The sequence below is a fragment of the Lactuca virosa genome, chromosome 5 (genome assembly GCF_052849685.1).
Source record: "Lactuca virosa cultivar CGN04683 chromosome 5, Lactuca_virosa_CGN04683_v6, whole genome shotgun sequence".
NCBI lineage: Eukaryota > Viridiplantae > Streptophyta > Magnoliopsida > Asterales > Asteraceae > Lactuca > Lactuca virosa.
This window is the reverse complement of record NC_136430.1, coordinates 447,924,784-447,945,594: the sequence shown is the minus strand read 5'-3', so window position 1 is coordinate 447,945,594 and position 20,811 is coordinate 447,924,784. Positions and strand designations below refer to the sequence as shown.

The 20,811-nt window shown below is 33.0% G+C and overlaps 1 protein-coding gene across 1 annotated transcript; it reads left to right on the top strand.

Annotated features, from left to right (window-relative positions):
* Nucleotides 1-7,255: 7,255 nt before the first annotated feature.
* On the top strand, nucleotides 7,256-16,742 carry XIG (myosin-like protein XIG). The gene is made up of 39 exons (XM_079050330.1): nucleotides 7,256-7,668; nucleotides 8,220-8,345; nucleotides 8,634-8,777; nucleotides 8,868-9,013; nucleotides 9,092-9,248; nucleotides 9,335-9,393; nucleotides 9,474-9,633; nucleotides 9,805-9,954; nucleotides 10,044-10,180; nucleotides 10,264-10,410; nucleotides 10,527-10,628; nucleotides 10,716-10,773; nucleotides 10,856-10,957; nucleotides 11,041-11,078; nucleotides 11,188-11,314; nucleotides 11,390-11,560; nucleotides 11,651-11,782; nucleotides 11,882-11,991; nucleotides 12,094-12,154; nucleotides 12,240-12,417; nucleotides 12,514-12,719; nucleotides 12,805-12,924; nucleotides 13,010-13,108; nucleotides 13,194-13,406; nucleotides 13,512-13,651; nucleotides 13,748-13,859; nucleotides 13,942-13,971; nucleotides 14,070-14,150; nucleotides 14,233-14,403; nucleotides 14,485-14,631; nucleotides 14,768-14,962; nucleotides 15,061-15,186; nucleotides 15,303-15,373; nucleotides 15,474-15,573; nucleotides 15,701-15,757; nucleotides 15,828-15,884; nucleotides 15,992-16,072; nucleotides 16,175-16,257; nucleotides 16,345-16,742. Exons 1-39 carry the CDS (start codon nucleotides 7,666-7,668, stop codon nucleotides 16,457-16,459), a joined length of 4,512 nt encoding a protein of 1,503 aa, XP_078906456.1. The 5' UTR covers nucleotides 7,256-7,665; the 3' UTR covers nucleotides 16,460-16,742.
* The last annotated feature ends 4,069 nt before the right edge of the window (nucleotides 16,743-20,811 follow it).

Sequence of the window (20,811 nt, the reverse complement as noted above, 5' to 3'; positions counted from 1 at the left end):
GATATGAAGTGAATTTTTTGTTGATTATCGATGATGTTGATCTAATGACGTTGGGAGTATAATTAATCGTAGATGTTGAAGATCTGATCGTATTCAAACAGAATTGAAGGTTGGATTAAAAGAACCCAAAATGAATTTTTGTTGTCAACTGTTGAATGGTGTTGATAAACGTGTTATTGACGAAGATCGATGATTGATTAACACTGGATGACGTTGATGATGGTTTAATTGAAGAAATCTGGATGATTGTTGAAGGTTGGAGGAGAATTTTGGATGATGAACGATCGATTAGGAATGAGTTTGAACTGTTATCTAATTCTCTACAGTTACGTATTTGAGATTGAAGGTTATTATCATATTTACAAGTTTGCCACCGTGTCTTTTTATGCTTAGATTAAATGATTGGCTGAGAATGATTCCCTAATTTTCAACTTTTTTTCTCAATTGAACCCTCATATATATATATATATATATATATATATATATATATATATATATATATAGTAGGCGAATCCCCGCGCGTTGCGCGATAATAGAATTATATAGTTAAAATAATAACTTTTACCAAATTATTATTTAATATTTCTACTTTAAAACAAAATGTTAGTAGGAAAACAAACATATAGTTAACATATTAGTTTTATTAAACATTATAATTTAATTTTTAAGTCATTGTGATATATACAATTATTTGATAATTTTATAAACCGTTTAAAATTATGTAATTATATATCAAATAAATGATAATATAACGGGTAACAAAACGTATGAACAAAAATACGAACTGCAACTTTTAGTAACATAAAAATAGAAAAACATCTATTATAACATTTGTATTAAAAAAGATATATATACAACGAATAATAAAAAATATGAACAATAAACATTATAACTTTTAATAACATAAAAACACTAAAACATATATTATAACATTTATATTAACTGTTCATATTTAAATCACAAATCTCTTCAAATACCTTAATTTTTTTAATGAACAAAACTTTACAACCTTATAAAATAAAGGAAAATAAAAAGTTATTAGTGATTAGTAATTAATAATCATAAGTTAAAAACTCTTGAGTTGTAACTAATAAATATACAAAAATTAGAAAACTCTTGAGTTGTAGTGTGAGTTTCAAATAAATGTGGTACTTGGAAATGTATATTTATTATTATTATTATTATTATTATTATTATTATTATTATTATTAGTCTAAATAATTGGTTTTGATGCATCATTTTAATCCCTTCAATTATTAAACATAAAGATATTTAATTATAAATTTATAACATACATAGATGCATATACATGTTAAACAAATCATATATAATATATATTTTTTCGTAAATGTCATATGTAATTTTTGTCGTAATAATATGGATAAATTACTTTCATATGAAGAACATATCATGATAAATCTATCATAATTACATATCAAATGTTCAAAATTACGTTATCTTTTAAATATTGTCTTTTAAATATGTTGTGTAGGATAACCCAACAAAAAAATAATAGAAAATAAACATAATCAAAATAGAAAAACTACAATCAAATAAATAAGAGCATTAGGTGGTTGGATATATAAATAAAGATGTTACATAAACATACATTTAAATCAAAAGAAAAAACTAACATTCATCAACTTTGTTTAAACAAAAAAACCTATATCCGTTTTATGAATCTTCTTTCTTCATTTAACACCATTCAACCATAGAAACTTGATGACAATTCTTCACTAACCTGCAATCAAAATATTTTTCTTGAAAAAGAAGAATCAGAAAGATATTCCAAACAAAACATTGATGTTTAGAGAGTCACATTCAAGATTGAGTAATACACACAAATCACATATAAAGATTAAATGAGAAACTGAATATAAAGAAAGAATAGAAAAGCTTCATTTGTTTTGGTTGAAAGAAAAAATCATATTACAATTACCATCGATGCGACATAACCCATTTCTTTAAATCATCATATTTGGATCGGAATGCTTCAACTATATGAAAACTTTTGAATCACAATATCTTCAAATCCTTCTTACATGTAAGATTTTATATAACACAAAAGACACAAAAGATTGACATTTTTATAGTAAATTTTTTCACTAAATGCTAATTAAACATAATATAAGTTATAAAACTTTTGAGTGTTAAATCATAATTAAGAAAACTTTTGAGTTCCATTAGTTAAAAAAGGGGGTTTCAAATGAATGTGGTTTGAGTAAGTTAAAAAAGGGGGTTTCAAATGCATGAGATTCAAGAAAAAATGCTAGTTTTATAAGTATGTATGATGTATGATATATATATATATATATATATATATATATATATATATATATTAACATACTAGTTTATAACCCGTGGGAACCACGAGTTATAAAATTAATTAAACTTTCATAATAAAAAATTATAATTATTAATCAATTATATATATATATATATATATATATATATATATATATATATATATATTAACATACTAGTTTATAACCCGTGGGAACCACGAGTTATAAAATTAATTAAACTTTCATAATAAAAAATTATAATTATTAATCAATTATTTTAAATAAATCATTAATTAAGAGATATATCAAATTTTTAAAGTTGTTATAACTTCAAATTTAACATATAATTAGAAAATGTAAATTTGAATTTTGAAATGAATTGCCTAATATATATCTACATGACACATGACATAATATTAATGAGGAGTTGTATTAGAGTGACATTTGGCAAAATGAGATTAAAACTATTCATTTATTAGATACAAAATTGCAAAAATGGTCCCTGTGGTATGCATTTTTTTGGGGTTTTAGTCCAAACCACGAATTTTTTGGATTGGTGGTCCTTTTGAGGTAGTTTCGTTGCGTTTTTGGTCCCTCGGTAAAGTGAAATGACTGTAATACCCTTGGGGTATTTATTTTTTATTTTTCTTTCAATTTTTTAAATCAAATAATTATTTTAATAATTAAAAAAAGAGAGGCCTACCTCTCTCTCTCTCTCTCTAAAACTCAAGCAGAAAACGGAGGTTGTTACACTCTATTCCGGCATGTTTCATTCTTCTTTCTCGATGACAAGCAAGCCAAACAACCACTGATACTTGTTGTTGCTGCCTCCCTCCTCCTCTTTTTTCACTTCTCTGGACTTGGAGGACTCGTCTTCACCACCAATCATCCATATCTCGGCATACAAACCCACCAGATTTCTATAGGTAAAAAACACCAGTTCTTACCAACATCCTAGTCTCCTTCCCCTCTCTCTCATCTAATCTATTTATGGAGGTAAAATCGCATAGAACAATGGCATACAAATAACCGGGAATGGGAGAATGGAGGTTTGATTTTGGGTAACTGCATCGAGAAATTAATCACTTTGGTAACCAGGGTAAAGAACATGGAAGAAGATGGATACTCCCTTTCATCATCATCGACCATCGATCACATGTTTCTGCTCTAAGGTATCTTCTCCAATTTTAGGATTTTTAGAAACCTAATCTTTCTCATCGTTTCCCATCTAATCATCCTCAATCCAAGGGTTTTTGGAAGAAGCTGGATAACCCCTTCTTTTTTCTCAAAATAATCTCCTAGCGACTTTGTTGATTAGGGATTCACTTGTCTCCTTTTTCAAAAGGTACCAATTTGTTCCCAATTGAATGGAATTGGAAGATTTGATGTTGGCGATAGTTTCTAATAACCTGGATGGGTATTTGAATTTGCAACATTCTAATTTGAATCCAAATGTTCTCCTTAAAGATGGAGTAACGGTTGGTAATGGAGATAGAGATTCTTCTTCTGATTCAGTAGTTGCAGTGAGCTGGTCTCCAAACGGCGACCTAAGAACCAGGTAATGTGTTGTTTACTTCATTTTCCCTTTCATCATTTTTGTTTCCTTTTGCATTTTATATTATTATGAGATCATCTGCTATCAGAAAAGATGTATGTCTGTTTCTTGATCGTGGGGTGGCTTGAACACAGTGATGATGATGATATTGTGAAGGCAACAAGAAGATGGTAACGTGTTAGAAGGTTTCGTCGTCGTCTCTCTCTCTCTCTCTCTCTCTCTCTCTCTCTCTCTCTCTCGAGAGAGAGATATGTGGGCCCAAATTAATTATTTATTTTCTTTTTTATTTAAATTAAATAGAAAAAACATAAAAAAATATATCATAAGAGCATTACAGTCATTTCAATTTTACGAGGGACCAAATCTACGTACAAAATGGCCAAAAGGACCACGAATAAAAAAAAGTCGAGGTTTGGACTATAACCCTAAAAAAAATGCATACCACAGGGACCATTTTTGCAATTTTGTCTTTATTAGAATAGGGATGCATTTTTAGATGAGTCATAATCCATTCCACCACTTTTATTTAGACTTAATTGCAAAAATGGTCCCTGTGGTATGCATTTTTTGGGGGTTTTGGTCCAAACCATGAGTTTTTTGGTTTTGTGGTCCTTTTGGACTGGTTTGTTTGTGAGAATGGTCCTTGTACTTAACACCCGTTAAAAATAATCTATTAACCCCCTCACATGCCTTGCACGTGAGGGTATTTCTGTCTTTTTACTTCTAGGGACCATTTTTGCATACGAATGTCAACGCTTCCTTCTACCTTTTATCCCTCATTTACAATCCCAAACACCCGTCAACTCCCCACCTCCCTCCTTCTTCCTTCTGCTCCATTAAACCTGCAAAAAAACATCCTTCGTTATCCAAAGAACCTAATCGAAGCAAAAGGAGACAAGGTCATACGTTAAAGTCGAAATGGTGTACGTAATGTGGCAGATCAGACCAAAAAATGAAGTTGTCGACGTATCATCCGTATATGGTAAGTTGCTCTGTTTTCTTAAACATTCCTATTTTTCATTTTACCCTTGATTTATACTAGAATCCGCCAAATTTTGACTTTGTTATCATGTACAATTTTGACTCGTAGCGGGTGCACCCACATGGTTTAGTATTATGCTTCATCATGGTGGGAAGTTTACTAAGTTACCTGATATAAAGTATACTGGAGGTGAAGTGCGTTATGTTGAATATGTGGACATAGATGAGTTTTCTGTACATGAACTTGATGTCATAATGCTTGACCTAGGTTACCCAGGCCCACGAATGATTGAATTGACTGATGAATCCCCAGTGATATACTACCATTTCAGGATACCCAATGGTGACTTTCATTTTGGTCTTAGAGCTTTAGGGAATGATCAGGATGTTATCAATCTTTCTAAATTTATTCGAAATAACAAGTTGATTGAGGTGTACACAGAACATGGGAAGACAAATCTACTCACTTACTTCATGTCTCCAAATGCAAAGGGTAAAGTTGTCATTGAGGAATTACCAGAAAATGATGATCAAGGGGCTGAATATGAGGCTGAAGTTCATGTAGAATCTCCATTGAAAAATATGAACCATGTCAATGATGAGCCAATTGGTGAGTACATGTCTTTGATTCTTCTTGGGAGTAAAAATGATGCATTCTCACCAGAGTATATAAGGGGTAGAGTTGGGAATTCAAAAAGAGGGGAAGGTTCTTGTAGCAAAGTGAAGGTGAAAGGTTAAGCAAAAGGCAGAAGGCAGGTCAAGGTGATGGAGTCAATGAGATGCAAGAAGAAGATTCCCAAGGGCCAACAAATGATGGAGTGCAGAAGCTATCAAGGAAACATATCAGTGTTACTTGTAGCAAATGCAATAATAAGGGACACAACTCTACGACTTGTAAAGGGCAAGGTGGGAATCAATCCAAGAAGTGATTTTGGTTGTTTGTTGTGGTGCAATGACTATTTAGCTGCTTGTTAAAAACTGTTTTTTTTTTTGAAAACTTTAGTTATGGTTTGATGATGTGCTTATGTATGGTGCATAGACACTTGTTTGCTTAATTTGGTAATTGTTTTTGGTTCCACTCATGTGGTTAATGAAATGTGCATTTTGGTCAATTTATGACACGTATTTTGGTAGTGTACTTTTGTTACATTTTGGTTCTATTTATGTGCTTATATTTGACTATTGATACATATTTTGAACACATTTTCACACTTCAATATCATTTATATCATTAACAACATTGGAATTCATTACAAACATGATGAAGTAAACTTACAACAAAATTATACCATTTTTACCCTGCATCACTTGATCAACAAAACCCCCCACATTTGTCTAACCCTATCCATTACATAGACCAAATACTAAAGATAACAATCACAAACATAAACCATCTTGCACATAAATACATCTTCAACTTGAAACCTTCATCCTTCAATGCATCACACCTTGCCTCCAACATGTTGTTCCTGTTCAAAAGTCCATTGCACTGTTCCTGTAACATGTTGATACTTCTTACCAGCCCATTACATTTTTCCTCCAACGTATTTATGTTTCTTAGAAGACCAGATATGATGGTTTTACTCCTAGCACATATAGGCGGGTCAACCCACCCGATAAACCCACAAACAAAATCCTTAGTAGGGCAAGCATAAAACCTCCTTCTGGGATTCAGTGGTGTCCAAGACGTTTTCACCAAAGCGAGCTTTCCACAAAAACAAACCACCATTGTTCGATTGCAGGCTAGGAAGGAGAAATGGAAGAAAATAGTCGTTGGGGAAGAACAGTGAAGAACGTTGGGGAAGAAGCTTCGTTGGGGAAGAAGCTGAGAATAGAAAATAATATATAAAGGAGGTTTTATTTTTCCGTATGCAAAAATGGTCCCTAGAAGTAAAAAGACAGAAATACCCTCACGTGCAAGGCACATGAGGGGGTTAACGAATTCTTTTTAACAGGTGTTAAGTACAGAGACCATTCTCACAAACAAACCAGTCCAAAAGGACCACAAAACCAAAAAACTCGTGGTTTGGACCAAAACGCAAAAAAAATGCATACCACAGAGACTATTTTTGCAATTAAGTCTTTTATTTATAGTTAATTTTTTTTAAATGATACCATTTGATAAATTAGAGATAAAATATGAATAATATTAGCCCTATCAAAACAATGAGTTGAAATTGCCATATTTAAATTAATAATTATTTGCATTATTACGATATCTAATTTATAATAGGGGGGTTTATATATATAACTTAAAAAGATCATTTGAGTATCTGCTTTTCTATTTGACAAATTGCACTTGAACGAAAAGTACATACGTTTCGAATTTGATTTTCAAAAATATATATTTGGAAACGATTTTCACAAATATAATTTATTTTAAAGTAAACTAATAATATATATAAATTGTAATTTTATATGATGAAAATTAGAATTTAGAGCAATTCCGAACGACGTGGGAGGGAACCCCAGCTAAGCGAGGAGAAAAGAAAAGAAAAGAAACAGTCGCCTTTCATCAACAAAACACGAAAACTTAGGGATCCCATTTTCCTTAAAAATCTCAAGAATCCGACTTCCATATTCGGCAGCGGCCCATCAATCAACTCGATCTCTGCTCTGCTGCCTGATTTTTCACTGTTCTTATTCGATTTATACGAACATCGGATCAATTTATTGTTCTTTTTACGGATTAAGCTGCTTGGAAGGGATATACTCGTTGATTTGTGTATTAGCTTGTTAAATTTAATTAATGAAGCATAGTTAGAAGCTGTAGTTGATCTGTTGTTACATTGAAGTGATTCCAGGCGCTGCCGTTTCCCCGATCTGATCCAAGTTTAACTGCAAATGGTATGTGTTATTCTGAATATTCATTCAACTAGTTAGCAGTATTTTACTTGAAACTTGTAGCTAATTACGATCTACGTTTTTAAAAAAATGTTTGGTATGAAATGTCGGTGTTTTGCGTTTAATAGATGTCTATTTCAGCTCTTTATTATATTTAGTAACGATTAATTCGTTTAAAGATGTTCCTTTTTTTCAAATAATTTTATTTTTCTGTGGAAAAGAATGGTTCTTGATTAATATCTATAGATGACTAGAATTCTGTAGAGCTGGTCAAAATTATGCATATTTTAGATTTGGACCTAGGGTGCTCTGGATGCTGAACTACCTTTCTTTCGTTAGGTGGTTAAATGTGAAGCTCATATGATGATGGATGCGTCTTTTTTATATTTAAATCCATCTACATTGTTGATCTTGTTAGCATATGCTTTTTGCTTGTTGTCATTTCATTGAATTTATAACTGATGAGATGTAAGGAACCAACTTCTTTAACAAAATTTGTGGGAATATCTTATAGAAGTATCCCTAACTTCAAAACATATTGGTACCTTATGTAGGCAGCAGTCAGTGTAGGGGTTGGATCACTTGTTTGGGTGGAGGATCCAGATGAGGCTTGGATAGATGGGGAAGTTATTGAGGTTACTGGTGAAAACATCAAGATTGCTTCTACTTCAGGAAAGACGGTGAGTATTGTTTCTTAACTTCTAGCTTCTTATATTAAATGTATTTTGAGTTTACATTATCATTGAAACTTCAATCATAACCTGCTTGTGGAGTTTTTATGTCATTTGTCTTTTTAATCCCATTGGATGATTGAAAGACCAGTCAAGGAGAGCTTTGTCTTTTCTTGTATAGTTGTATACTTTGTTCTTTTGCAATGCTTCAAACTCTTTTGTTTGCACATGAGAAATGGTGTCATTGTATTTGTCTAGTTATGTTTATAATTTGTTTCCTTTTGATTCTAATTATAGGTTGTTGCCAAGTCATCACATGTATATCCTAAAGATGCCGAAGCACCACCATGTGGAGTGGATGATATGACTAAGCTTGCTTATTTGCACGAACCAGGGGTTCTTGCTAACTTAAGATCTAGATACGATATAAATGAGATATATGTGAGTTCTGTTATGACCTATTCTTTTAATATAAACATCTCAGATACATAATCGAAGCTAATGAACTTAAAATGGTGCTATTGCTACCAGACTTACACAGGGAGTATATTAATAGCTGTAAATCCTTTCACAAGATTGCCACATTTGTATGATAGCCATATGATGGCACAATACAAAGGGGCAGCATTTGGGGAATTGAGCCCCCATCCTTTTGCAGTTGCAGATGCAGCATACAGGTACTGTTTCACAATCATATTGTGGTATGTTGATTAAGGAATCACAATAAGTGAAAAAAATCCATTGATTTGGTGCAGGGTTATGATCAATGAAGGGATAAGTCAGTCAATTTTGGTTAGTGGAGAGAGTGGAGCTGGTAAAACTGAAAGCACAAAACAGCTCATGCGTTATCTTGCTTACATGGGAGGTAGAGCTTCAACTGATGGAAGGAGTGTTGAACAAAAAGTCTTGGAGGTGTTTACTCTTTACATTTATAAACTTTTTTTTTACTAGATATTTATAATGGATCATAATATTTTTATGCTTTCTTCATGTTGTAGTCCAATCCTGTGTTGGAAGCTTTTGGTAATGCGAAAACTGTCAGAAATAACAACTCAAGGTGGGAATAACCTCTTCTTCTTTAAAGTTCTACCATATTGTACATTAGTTAGTGGTATCTGATTATTGCTATTGCTTCAGTCGTTTCGGTAAGTTTGTGGAGATTCAGTTTGATGAGAAGGGAAGAATATCTGGGGCTGCTATCAGAACATATTTGTTGGAAAGATCTCGTGTTTGTCAACTATCTGATCCTGAGAGGAATTATCATTGCTTCTACATGCTTTGTGCTGCACCACCTGAGGTAAATGGGGTTTGACCCTATTTTTGGCATTCATTTTGTGAACAAAAATATAAAATATGCTTACAGACTGTATCGTCTTCAACATATCTCTGCTTTATTTTCTTAAAATGTTCTCTTGAATCTTCTTTGTTGGTGTGTTTTCCGTATTAATCATATCCATTATGCTTCCAGGATTTAAAAAGATACAAAGTGGGAGATCCAAAGACATTTCATTATCTTAATCAATCAAACTGCTACCAGATAGATGGGCTAGATGAAAGAAAAGAATACATTGCTACAAAGAATGCGATGGATGTTGTTGGAATTCACTCTGAGGAGCAGGTAAGTTTAAAAAATAACCCAAAAAGCGAAAGTTTGGTTTAATCGCATGTTACCTTCCACTTTTTTTTAATAAATATTTCTTTCTACAGGATGGAATTTTTAGAGTTGTGGCTGCAATTCTTCATCTGGGGAACATAGAATTTACAAAAGGAAAGGAAATGGATTCATCTACACCCAAAGATGAAAAATCTTGGTTCCATCTAAAAACTGCTGCAGAGCTGTTCATGTGAGTGGCCAAATTTATTACACACATTTAACTGAGAGTGATAAGCACTAGTAAATCTCCTAATAAGCTAAAGATTTGTTCAGGTGTGATGTGAAATCTTTAGAGGATTCTCTATGCAAACGTGTAATTGTAACACGTGATGAGACCATCACCAAATGGCTGGATCCAGAAGCTGCTGCTATCAGTAGAGATGCATTAGCAAAAGTTGTTTACTCAAGATTGTTTGACTGGTATGCTTCACTTTGTTTCATGCTGACTAAACTAGATTTTCTACAGCTTCAATTCAATAGCTATGTTAAAGTGATGTACTTTTAATTATAATTATATTATCCAATTTGCATTGCAGGCTTGTTGATAGGATTAATAACTCAATTGGTCAAGATCCAGACTCAAAATACATAATCGGAGTGCTGGACATTTACGGATTCGAGAGTTTTAAGACAAACAGGTGCTTTACTGGTATGCCTTTTGTTTTCATAGTTGACCAGTTATGCCAAGTGGCATAATATCTTATTCCAAATGTGGATTCTTTCAGCTTCGAGCAATTTTGCATCAATCTGACAAATGAAAAACTCCAACAACATTTCAATCAGGTATATATCTTTTCCAAGTTCATTGCTGAAATATAAATACTGTATACACATGGTTATCCGGTGAGCTATTTTTGTTTTGCAGCATGTCTTCAAAATGGAGCAAGAAGAGTATACAAAAGAAGAAATCAATTGGAGCTACATTGAATTTATTGACAACCAAGATATCTTGGATCTCATTGAGAAGGTTTGGTGTTTATATGCTAAAATTAGTATCTAAGCAATGTTCATGTTATTTCAGTTCTGATGCATTTTCTTTCTTTTGTATAGAAACCTGGTGGCATTATAGCTCTTCTAGATGAAGCTTGGTAAGTAGTCAAACATAGGAAACAGTTCTTTTATTTGTATCAAGATATGGATTCTATATAAAAAGATATAATTATGGCATTTTGTAAACAACCACTTGTGTTTCTGCAGTATGTTTCCCAGATCAACACATGAAACATTTGCACAAAAGCTGTATCAAACTTTTAAGAACCATCAGCGTTTCACCAAGCCAAAGTTGGCTCGTTCTGACTTCACCATTTGTCATTATGCTGGAGATGTAAGTTCTTTTAAGAATAAACACTTTCCTGGTTTTTGAGAAACCATGAATCATGAATTTGAATTGTATTTTTAGGTCACATATCAAACGGAGTTGTTTCTTGACAAAAACAAAGATTATGTCATTGCTGAACATCAAGCACTCTTGAGTGCTTCAAGTTGTTCCTTTGTTGCAAGTTTGTTTCCAACTTCATCTGATGAATCCTCCAAATCATCAAAGTTCTCTTCAATTGGTACGAGATTCAAGGTACGATCTCCCACCCTCCATTTCTCCTCTTAAACACCATTGCAAACACACAGAATAATTATTTCTTTTTCTTTTTCGTTTTCGTTTCAGCAACAACTACAACAACTGCTTGAAACTTTGAGTTCAACAGAGCCTCATTACATACGTTGTGTAAAGCCCAACAATCTTCTTAAGCCTGCTATCTTTGAAAACCATAATGTTCTACAACAACTTCGATGTGGGGTAAGTACGTGCATGACAATGACACATCATTTTTCTTCCACTCATTTTTTTATTTCATTTTTCTGTATATATTTAATTGATACACACTGTTTAATTCAGGGAGTCTTGGAGGCTATCAGGATCAGTTGTGCTGGATATCCCACCAGAAAACCGTTTGTTGAGTTTGTTGATCGGTTTGGCATCCTGGCTCCTGAAGTTTTGGATGGAAAGTAAGTTGAAAGATTAGATATATATATTTTTTCTGATAACTCAATTGTTTAATGAGATGAGTAAACTGAGTTAAAAGTATCCTTGTAATTGACTTATGATAGCAATGATGAAGTCCTTGCTTGCAAGAGGCTTCTTGAAAAAGTTGGACTTGAAGGGTATCAGGTAGGACTGCAAGTCTGCAATTCCATTTGTTGGAAGCTTTTCTGCATACAGAATCTTAAAAATTCAAGAATCATTTTTTATGCAGATTGGTAAAACAAAGGTGTTTTTAAGAGCTGGACAGATGGCTGAGCTGGATGCTCGCAGGACTGAGGTGTTAGGTAGATCAGCCAGCATCATTCAAAGAAAAGTCCGTTCATATATTGCTAGAAAAAGTTACATATTGTTGCGTCGATCTATCTTGCAAATTCAATCTGTTTGCAGAGGTACTTTTTCTTTTTGACTTTCAGATTTACATTTACTTTCTTAGATAAGTTTAACCATCTGACACCTGTCATGTTTAATTCATTCTCTTTGACCAGGTCAACTTACTCGCCAAGTTTATGAAAGCATGAGAAGAGAAGCTGCTTCTATACGGATTCAAAGAAATTTGCGAATGTATCTTGCCAGAAAAGCATACAAGGAGCTTCACATTTCTGCTGTTTCTATCCAAACTGGCTTAAGAGGAATGTCTGCACGTAATGAGCTTCGCTTTAGAAGGCAGACAAAAGCAGCAATCTTTATTCAGGTCTTGTAACTTTTCCCCCCAAATGTGTTATTGTCAAACATGATGGTAATTCTTGATTTTGACTTTCTTTAATTCTTGACCACAGAGCCATTGTCGCAAGTTTTTGGCTCGCTTGCACTTTGTGAAAGCAAAGAAGGCTGCAGTTACCATACAATGTTCATGGAGAGGAAAGGTTGCTCGTAAAGAACTGAAAAAGCTTAAAATGGTAAAATATTCCACTGTATCTGTAACATTTTGATGTTAATACAATAGTTTTTGGTAGTTACTCTATGTTTTTTCTTGAAATGTAGGCTGCAAGGGAAACTGGTGCACTGCAAGCTGCGAAAAATAAACTAGAAAAGCAAGTTGAAGAGCTGACATGGAGACTGCAACTTGAGAAGCGAATGAGGGTAAGAGCAGAGAATGAGTTTTTGTGTTTTAACTTTTATGTTTGTTTGTCTTTCACTGTATGTATAATGACACCATTTTTTACAGGCTGATTTGGAAGAAGCCAAAACACAGGAAAATGCAAAACTCCAATCTGCTTTACAGGATATGCAATCTCAATTCAAAGAGACCAAAGAGTTGCTCATGAAGGAACGTGAAACTACCAAAAAGGTAGTTGAAACTGTTCCTGTCATTCAGGAAGTCCAAGTTGTTGACCATGAGCTCACGAATAAGCTTACTTCTGAAAATGAGAAGCTCAAGGTGAGAGAGAAAGCTTAAGTTTATTGGCCAATTTTCAGGATTTACTTTTTTGTTGAGATTGAGCCTTGAGCTTTATTTGTTATGTGGTTGTTCTTTTATAAATAGGATTTGGTTAGCTCTCTGGAGAAGAAAATTGATGATACAGAGAAAAAGTATGAAGAAACAAATAAACTCAGTGAGGAGAGATTGAAACAAGCTTTGGATGCAGAGACGAAAATTATTCAGTTAAAAACTGCCATGCAGAGGTTTGTGTCCAATTATTTTAAACATATATATATATATATATTCTTATTCAGAGCTTTCTCATTATGTATTATAATAAATTGTGTTTCTTCATTTAGTCTTCAAGAAAAGGTTTCTGACATGGCATCTGAGAATCAAATTCTTCGACAGAAAGCATTTTCTACAACTTCTGCACGTATGGCTGACTACCCACAAACTCCTGAAGCTAAGGTGTAAATCCATCTCTTCATTTTTATCATTCTATTATTTCTTTACTTCAAATATTTACCCATTTACTAATTTTTCCTAACAGAGCATGGCGAATGGTCACTTTGCAAGTGAGGTATGTAAAGCAATGAGCAATGTTATACTTACTTGATGTGGTATTAATATAATGTTTGAATGAAGTTTTGGTTAACATGTGGGAGGAAATATTTTCAGGAGACACAAACACCTGCTGCTAGGAATTTGAATAATGAATTTGACAGCAAGGCTAAAAGACCACCAGTTGATCGTCAACATGTATGATGATATCCTTTCTTTTTGCAACTGAGTCTGGTGAATAGTGGTATTGTTATATTCATTGAAATGTTATTTGTTGCAGGAAAACGTTGATGCTCTTATTGAATGTGTTAAGAAAGACATTGGATTCAGTCAAGGCAAACCAGTTGCTGCATTTACTATATACAAATGCCTTATCCAATGGAAATCTTTTGAAGCCGAAAGGACTAGCGTGTTTGATCGTCTCATTCAGATGATTGGTTCAGCCATCGAGGTATTTTTCCAGAAGAAAATCAAAAGGGAACATTCATTTTATATTTTAGATTCATTAAAAGTAAAAAAAATTATTTTGCAGGATCAAGATAATAATGAACACATGGCATATTGGTTATCGAATTCGTCTACTTTGTTGTTCTTACTGCAAAGGAGTATTAAATCTGATGGTGCTAATTCAGTTCGTAAACCTCCACCTCCAACTTCACTGTTTGGGAGAATGACAATGGTATTGCTTGCTATTTGATGCTTAATATCATATATATATATATATATATATATATATATATATATATATATATATTTTAATTTAATGTATATTCAGTGAATGATATTGATATGATTTGGTTTTATTATGTAAACAGGGATTTCGTTCATCCCCCTCTACAGTGAACCTTGCTGCAGCTAATGCAGCTCTAGAGGTAGTACGCCAGGTGGAGGCCAAATACCCTGCCCTTCTTTTTAAGCAGCAGTTAACCGCATATGTGGAGAAAATGTATGGCATTATCCGTGACAATTTGAAGAAGGAATTGGGATCATTCCTCACGTTATGTATTCAGGTACTTAAACTTCCTCTCCTAATTTACTCTTCTTATAACCATGGTTAATTAAATGAGTTGATTGATTGATTGATTTTTGCAATTGTGAAAAAATTCAGGCACCACGAGCATCCAAGGGAGTACTACGATCTGGGCGCTCCTTTAGCAAAGATTCACAATCTAATCATTGGCAAGGCATCATTGACTGCCTCAACACTCTCCTCACTACATTGAAAGAAAATTTCGTATGTATCCTCTCTTTTCTTAATATATATATATATATATATATATATATATATATATATATATATATATATATATATATAGATGTTGGAATGCTTATATGGCTGTTGCATTTCAGGTTCCCCCAATCATTGTTCAGAAAATATTTACTCAGATTTTCTCATACATCAACGTACAACTATTCAACAGGCAAGTTTACTCCAAATTTGATTTGTTTCTGAATTTTGGCTTATCATATTCCTTGATTTTACTGATAAAACTTTTTCTTTCACCTAATATTATAATCCAGTCTTCTTTTGCGCCGGGAGTGTTGTACCTTTAGCAATGGAGAATATGTGAAAGCTGGGTTAGCTGAGTTGGAGCTATGGTGTGCTCAGGCTAAAGAAGAGGTACATATAATAGAATATAATATATTTCCCACAAAATTGTTATAAAATCATTGAGATATTGTTGTAAAGTTGTTTCTACTTTTTTTTTTTTTTTTTGCTACTGAAAAGTGTTGTTATGTTTTTGCAGTATGCGGGGTCAGCTTGGGATGAACTTAAGCACATTAGACAAGCTGTTGGGTTCTTGGTATGTATACCTTTATTTATATGTTTATTTCAAGATATGATTGTTTTAACATGTTTGATGCCACCCTCAGGTTATACACCAAAAATACAGAATATCATATGACGAAATCATCCATGATCTATGCCCCGTACGTCTCTCTCTCTCTCTCTCTCTCACACACACACACACACAGAGAGAGATATACTTTATATTATTTTGAAGTGACTGACTTGATATACGGGTGTTTATTACCAGATTCTAAGTGTCCAGCAGTTGTATAGAATATGCACGCTTTACTGGGATGACAACTATAACACCCGAAGTGTATCTCCTGATGTAAGCTATTAATTAAAAACAAATTCTATATTTTTTTTGATAGATTAGATTAGGCTCTTTCTAAATATAAAATATCCCATGTTTTTTATATTTTTTAACCAGGTGATTTCAAGCATGCGGGTATTAATGACAGAGGACTCCAACAGTGCTGCCAGCAGTTCATTTTTACTCGATGACAATTCCAGGTAAAATTTACACCTATAGTTTTTCAAAATTAATTCTCAATAAGTTGATTAGATGAATTAATTAACAACCATGTTTTTGAATGGCAGCATACCTTTCTCTGTTGATGATCTGTCAAGTTCACTGCAAGTAAAAGAGTTTGCAGATGTGAAACCGGCACTAGAACTCATCGAGAATCCAGCCTTCCTATTTTTACACGAGTAAAGGCCACGGAAACATGAACATACACTACCCACTACCCACACACATATCATATCATATCATATATATAAATATATTATTCCTTATGTTTGCAAATATAGCATACGCTTTGATTGTTGTAAAAAGGTCAATTCTTTATTATTTTTTTCTTCTTGCTTCTGCCCTTTTCAAACTGTAACATTGTTGTTACTTTCCTTTAGCATGCCATATTTTTGGGTTTTTCTGCTATGGTCAGCAGTATTCTTTAATCTTTATACAAGATAGGAGAGGGGTATTCGTTTTGTTATGTTATCTGCTCAAATGTCTGGATTTTTATATTCTACACTTTTTCACTTCTTGTAATGAAATATATCATCAGCTACACAAATTTATATGGAAAGTACTTTGTAATTTGGATTATCAAATTCATTCAACTAACCAACCAAATATTGAGCAATTAAATATATGCGAGTTTCATGGTCCTGTAAGTATGCATGTTAAAATTTCTTTTGTGGATGGAGTCTTTTATTATAAAAAAAATGTTATTAAAATGTTGTTTTAGTATATTCTTTTGTGACATAGAACATCTATATTGGAAATTATAGATCTGTAAGTGTCTCACTATTTAAATTGAGGGTATCCCTTTAGAACACTTGAATTCTTTTTGAAAACCATTATACTCGGGATTGAGTTCAATAATTTGCTACTTACTTAAAGCTAATGGTCTCGAAGCAGGGAAAGGCCATTGGAACCACATCCCTGCAGGGAATGAGGCCAACTCCCTCGGAAAAGGTCTTGGGGTTGTTTTCCCCGAGCATCTTGTGCGTCTTCCATGCTTCTAATGACTATATTCTTCTACAACTATTTTTTTTTTAAAAAAATTTAATAAATCTACATCTTTCTAATTTTTAATAAAAAAAAATCAATCAATCTTTCTCAAATTTCTAAAATCAAACAATGGATTTATATAGTTTAGATTCCGTACTTAACAAATATGTGTATAACAGATGTGTTCTTCTTCAACATTAAGGCCCCGTTTGATACACATCTTTCCAGGTTCAAACAGATCTTTCTGGCTGAATGGACCGGAAAGACTGTTTGATTTGCACAAAAGAAGGGGTCTTTCCCGGTAAGATATGTCTTTCCCAGAAAGCCCTAAAATCATATCTTTCTGGCTGAATGAGCTGGAAAGACAATTATACACCAAACCCCGCCTCTTTCTTTCTTTATTGGATTATTAATTTTTTTAAATAACTTTTTTTAATTATATTTTTTATTGAATTATTACTTTTTTTCATCATTCAGCACAGTCAATCAGATGTATAATCAAACAGCATGGTTTCTTTCCCAGTCAGAAAACTTTCTCAGACAACACTTTACCAGACAGCACTTTCCCAGACATAAACTATCAAACGGGACCTAAGTTCAGAAGTTGTGCCCTCATATAATACGTGTAGCCTCTTCAACATCAAGTTCAGAAGTTGTGCCCTCATATAATACGTGTAGCCTCGCAAAATTTATGGTTTTGACAGACATTTTTTTGGTGTTGCGAGTTCCAACAACGACCTCAATATTCTTTGTCAGTTGTCATTATTCTACAAAGAAGCACATGAAATTGCACCAAATTGCTCATTTCATGTTAATGGTGTACAATACAAGTATATGTATTATTTTGCAGATGAGATATACCCTACTTGGGCTACTTTTGTGCAAATATATACCCATCCATTTGAAAAAAAAGGTTAAGCAAAACAATAATCAACAAAAAAGGATCTGGAACGAGCTTTTGGTGTCCCAAAAAAGTGGTTGGGGTATACTAGCATAACCTGCACGGGCAATGGTTCGAAGAAAAATCAGAAAAATAATACACTTGAATTATTTTACACAATATGGTTTTAAAAGACAAATGTGTAATGATATGTCTAGTGGAATATATTGCAAACACCTACATATCAAATCTCAACAACTAGTTTTTTTTTTTTTTTTTTTTTTAATTTTTAATTTTTTAACTAGTATATATTTTATAATTTATTCTTAAGTTATGTTTTCTATAAGGGTGCACGAAGTGGTGTGCGGTACCACCCAGACCATAAATCCGAGTCGTCGTATGGGCTACAAGCTTGGTCATTGGTGGATTCTACAACTCATAAAGAATGTTGGATTTTTGCATGCAAATATTTTCTTTGACCATTGACCAAGTTAACGAGTGCTATATATATATATATATATATATATATATATATATATATATATATATATATATATATATATATATATATATATATATATATAAAAGTAGGTTCAATAGAAGATGCATAACTAGGAACCAATAAGCAAGTAACACGTGTCCAATTTTTTATTCATGGGTAATGTACTGTAGAAGTTATTTATGTAGTTTAATCTAAAATGATGTTTTGTCATGTTTTCATTGGTTCCAACATGTGTTGCCTTAATCATGCATTTTCCAATAGAACCACCCCCTAGAGCAACATATGCTGGAACCAATGATCAAGTGACACATGTCCATTTCTTTATTCATAAGTAATGTATTGTAGAAGTTATTTTTGTAGTTAACTCTAAAGTAATGTGTTGTAATTCTTTCATTGGTTCTAGCATGTCTTGTTCTAATCACGCATTTTCCATAGAACCCTCCCATATATATATATATATATATATATATATATATATATATATATATATATATATATATATATATATAGACACACACACACATTGAGATTATGAAAAAATAGAGATTTGACGATTCAACCTCAGCTACATATTTCTCATTTGCTGCTCTAACACTCCAGCATGCCGGCGTGACAAGATATGCCTAATCATAAATGATTATATGGCGAAGAGGTATAATGATATATGATTATACATGTTTATACATATATGTCTAATCATAAATGATTATACATATATGTATGTTCACAAAGTGATTAATCATATATAATTATGGTGGTTGCTTGAGGAGGATGTGGCGGTGGTAGAGGTGGGGAAGGTGGTACGAGAAAAAGAAACGGACGACGCTGCATAAACATTTATGAATATAACTCTTCCGTCATGCCAGTACACCGGAGCGCTAGAGCGGTAGATGAGAAATATGCGTCTGAGATTGAACTTCAAGATCTCTATTTTTTCGAAATCTCAATGGAACTACCTCTCTCTCTCTCTCTCTCTCTATATATATATATATATATATATATATATATATATATATATATATATATATATATATATATATATATATATATATATAGGAAATGTGAATATACCATACAAGGTAAATAAGTTTAGGTATCAAAACACACCATACAACATCGTTTTGTATCATATATGCATTACAATGTTCTTAAACTTGAACCCCTAAGTTGATTTACTTCCAGAATTTTTCGAAATTTCATTATTATCTTCCTCTTAGATCACATCTTTCTGCCGAACACTTACCAAACTATATATATCATAGTTGCAAATGAAAATTGTGTAAGAGGAAGATAATGATGAAATTTATAAAAATCTTGGAAGTAAATCAAGTTACAAATTGAATTCTAAGGAGAAACTCACCAATCAAAACTATTTGGAATGGATTAGCGACCATGTATCTTGAGCTTCAAAAGAGTTTCGTGAGTCTTGGGGCGTTTGAAATAAATGAGCAATTAAACACAATGTTCTAAGAGTAAGCTCGACAAGAAAGGTTCAAGATCGTCAACTCCTTGATGGCTTGTAAACATCAAGATGAGAATTATGTGTGTGCGCACGTCCAAAAGATGAAGTCGTACATTGAAAGACTAGGGAATTTGGGTGTTGGATTTACAAAGGAGTTAGCCATTGACATGGTCTTGAACTCGCTTTCTAGTTCTTATTATCAGTTCGTCGTGAACTATAATATGAACAATCTCAATAAGACCCTCATGGAGCTTCATGGCATGTTGAAAATAGCCGAAACTAGTTTGACTAAGACCAAAAGCTCCAACCCTACTGCTCATGTCTTGGCCATTGGTCATGATGGTACTAATAAGAAGAAGATGTTTTCTCATGTTAAGGGTAAAGCCAAGGTTAAATATTCCAATCAAGGCCTTAAGAGAAAAAGCCAACTTTGAGATAGTGCTTAACACCAACCCAAAGGAGGTCGTTTGCTTTTACTGCCAAGAGAAAGCTCACTGGAGACGTAGCTGCCCAAAGTACTTTGAAGACGTGAAGAAGAACAAAGCCAAGGGTGTTGGCACGTCATGTATTTTTATGATTGAACTTCATAGTATGTCAAATTTTAATTCTTGGGTTCTCGATACAGGATGTGGTACTCACAATTGGTCGGATTTACAAGGAATAAAGGAAAGTAGAAGACTAAAGCATGGAGAGTTGAACCTGAT

Excerpts from the sequence above, each read along its gene's own strand:
- XIG (XM_079050330.1), top strand. Across the intron at positions 10,181-10,263 it reads ACTGCTGCAGAGCTGTTCAT|GTGTGATGTGAAATCTTTAG; the intron begins GTGAGTGGCCAA and ends AGATTTGTTCAG. Across the intron at positions 15,574-15,700 it reads GTGCTCAGGCTAAAGAAGAG|TATGCGGGGTCAGCTTGGGA; the intron begins GTACATATAATA and ends ATGTTTTTGCAG.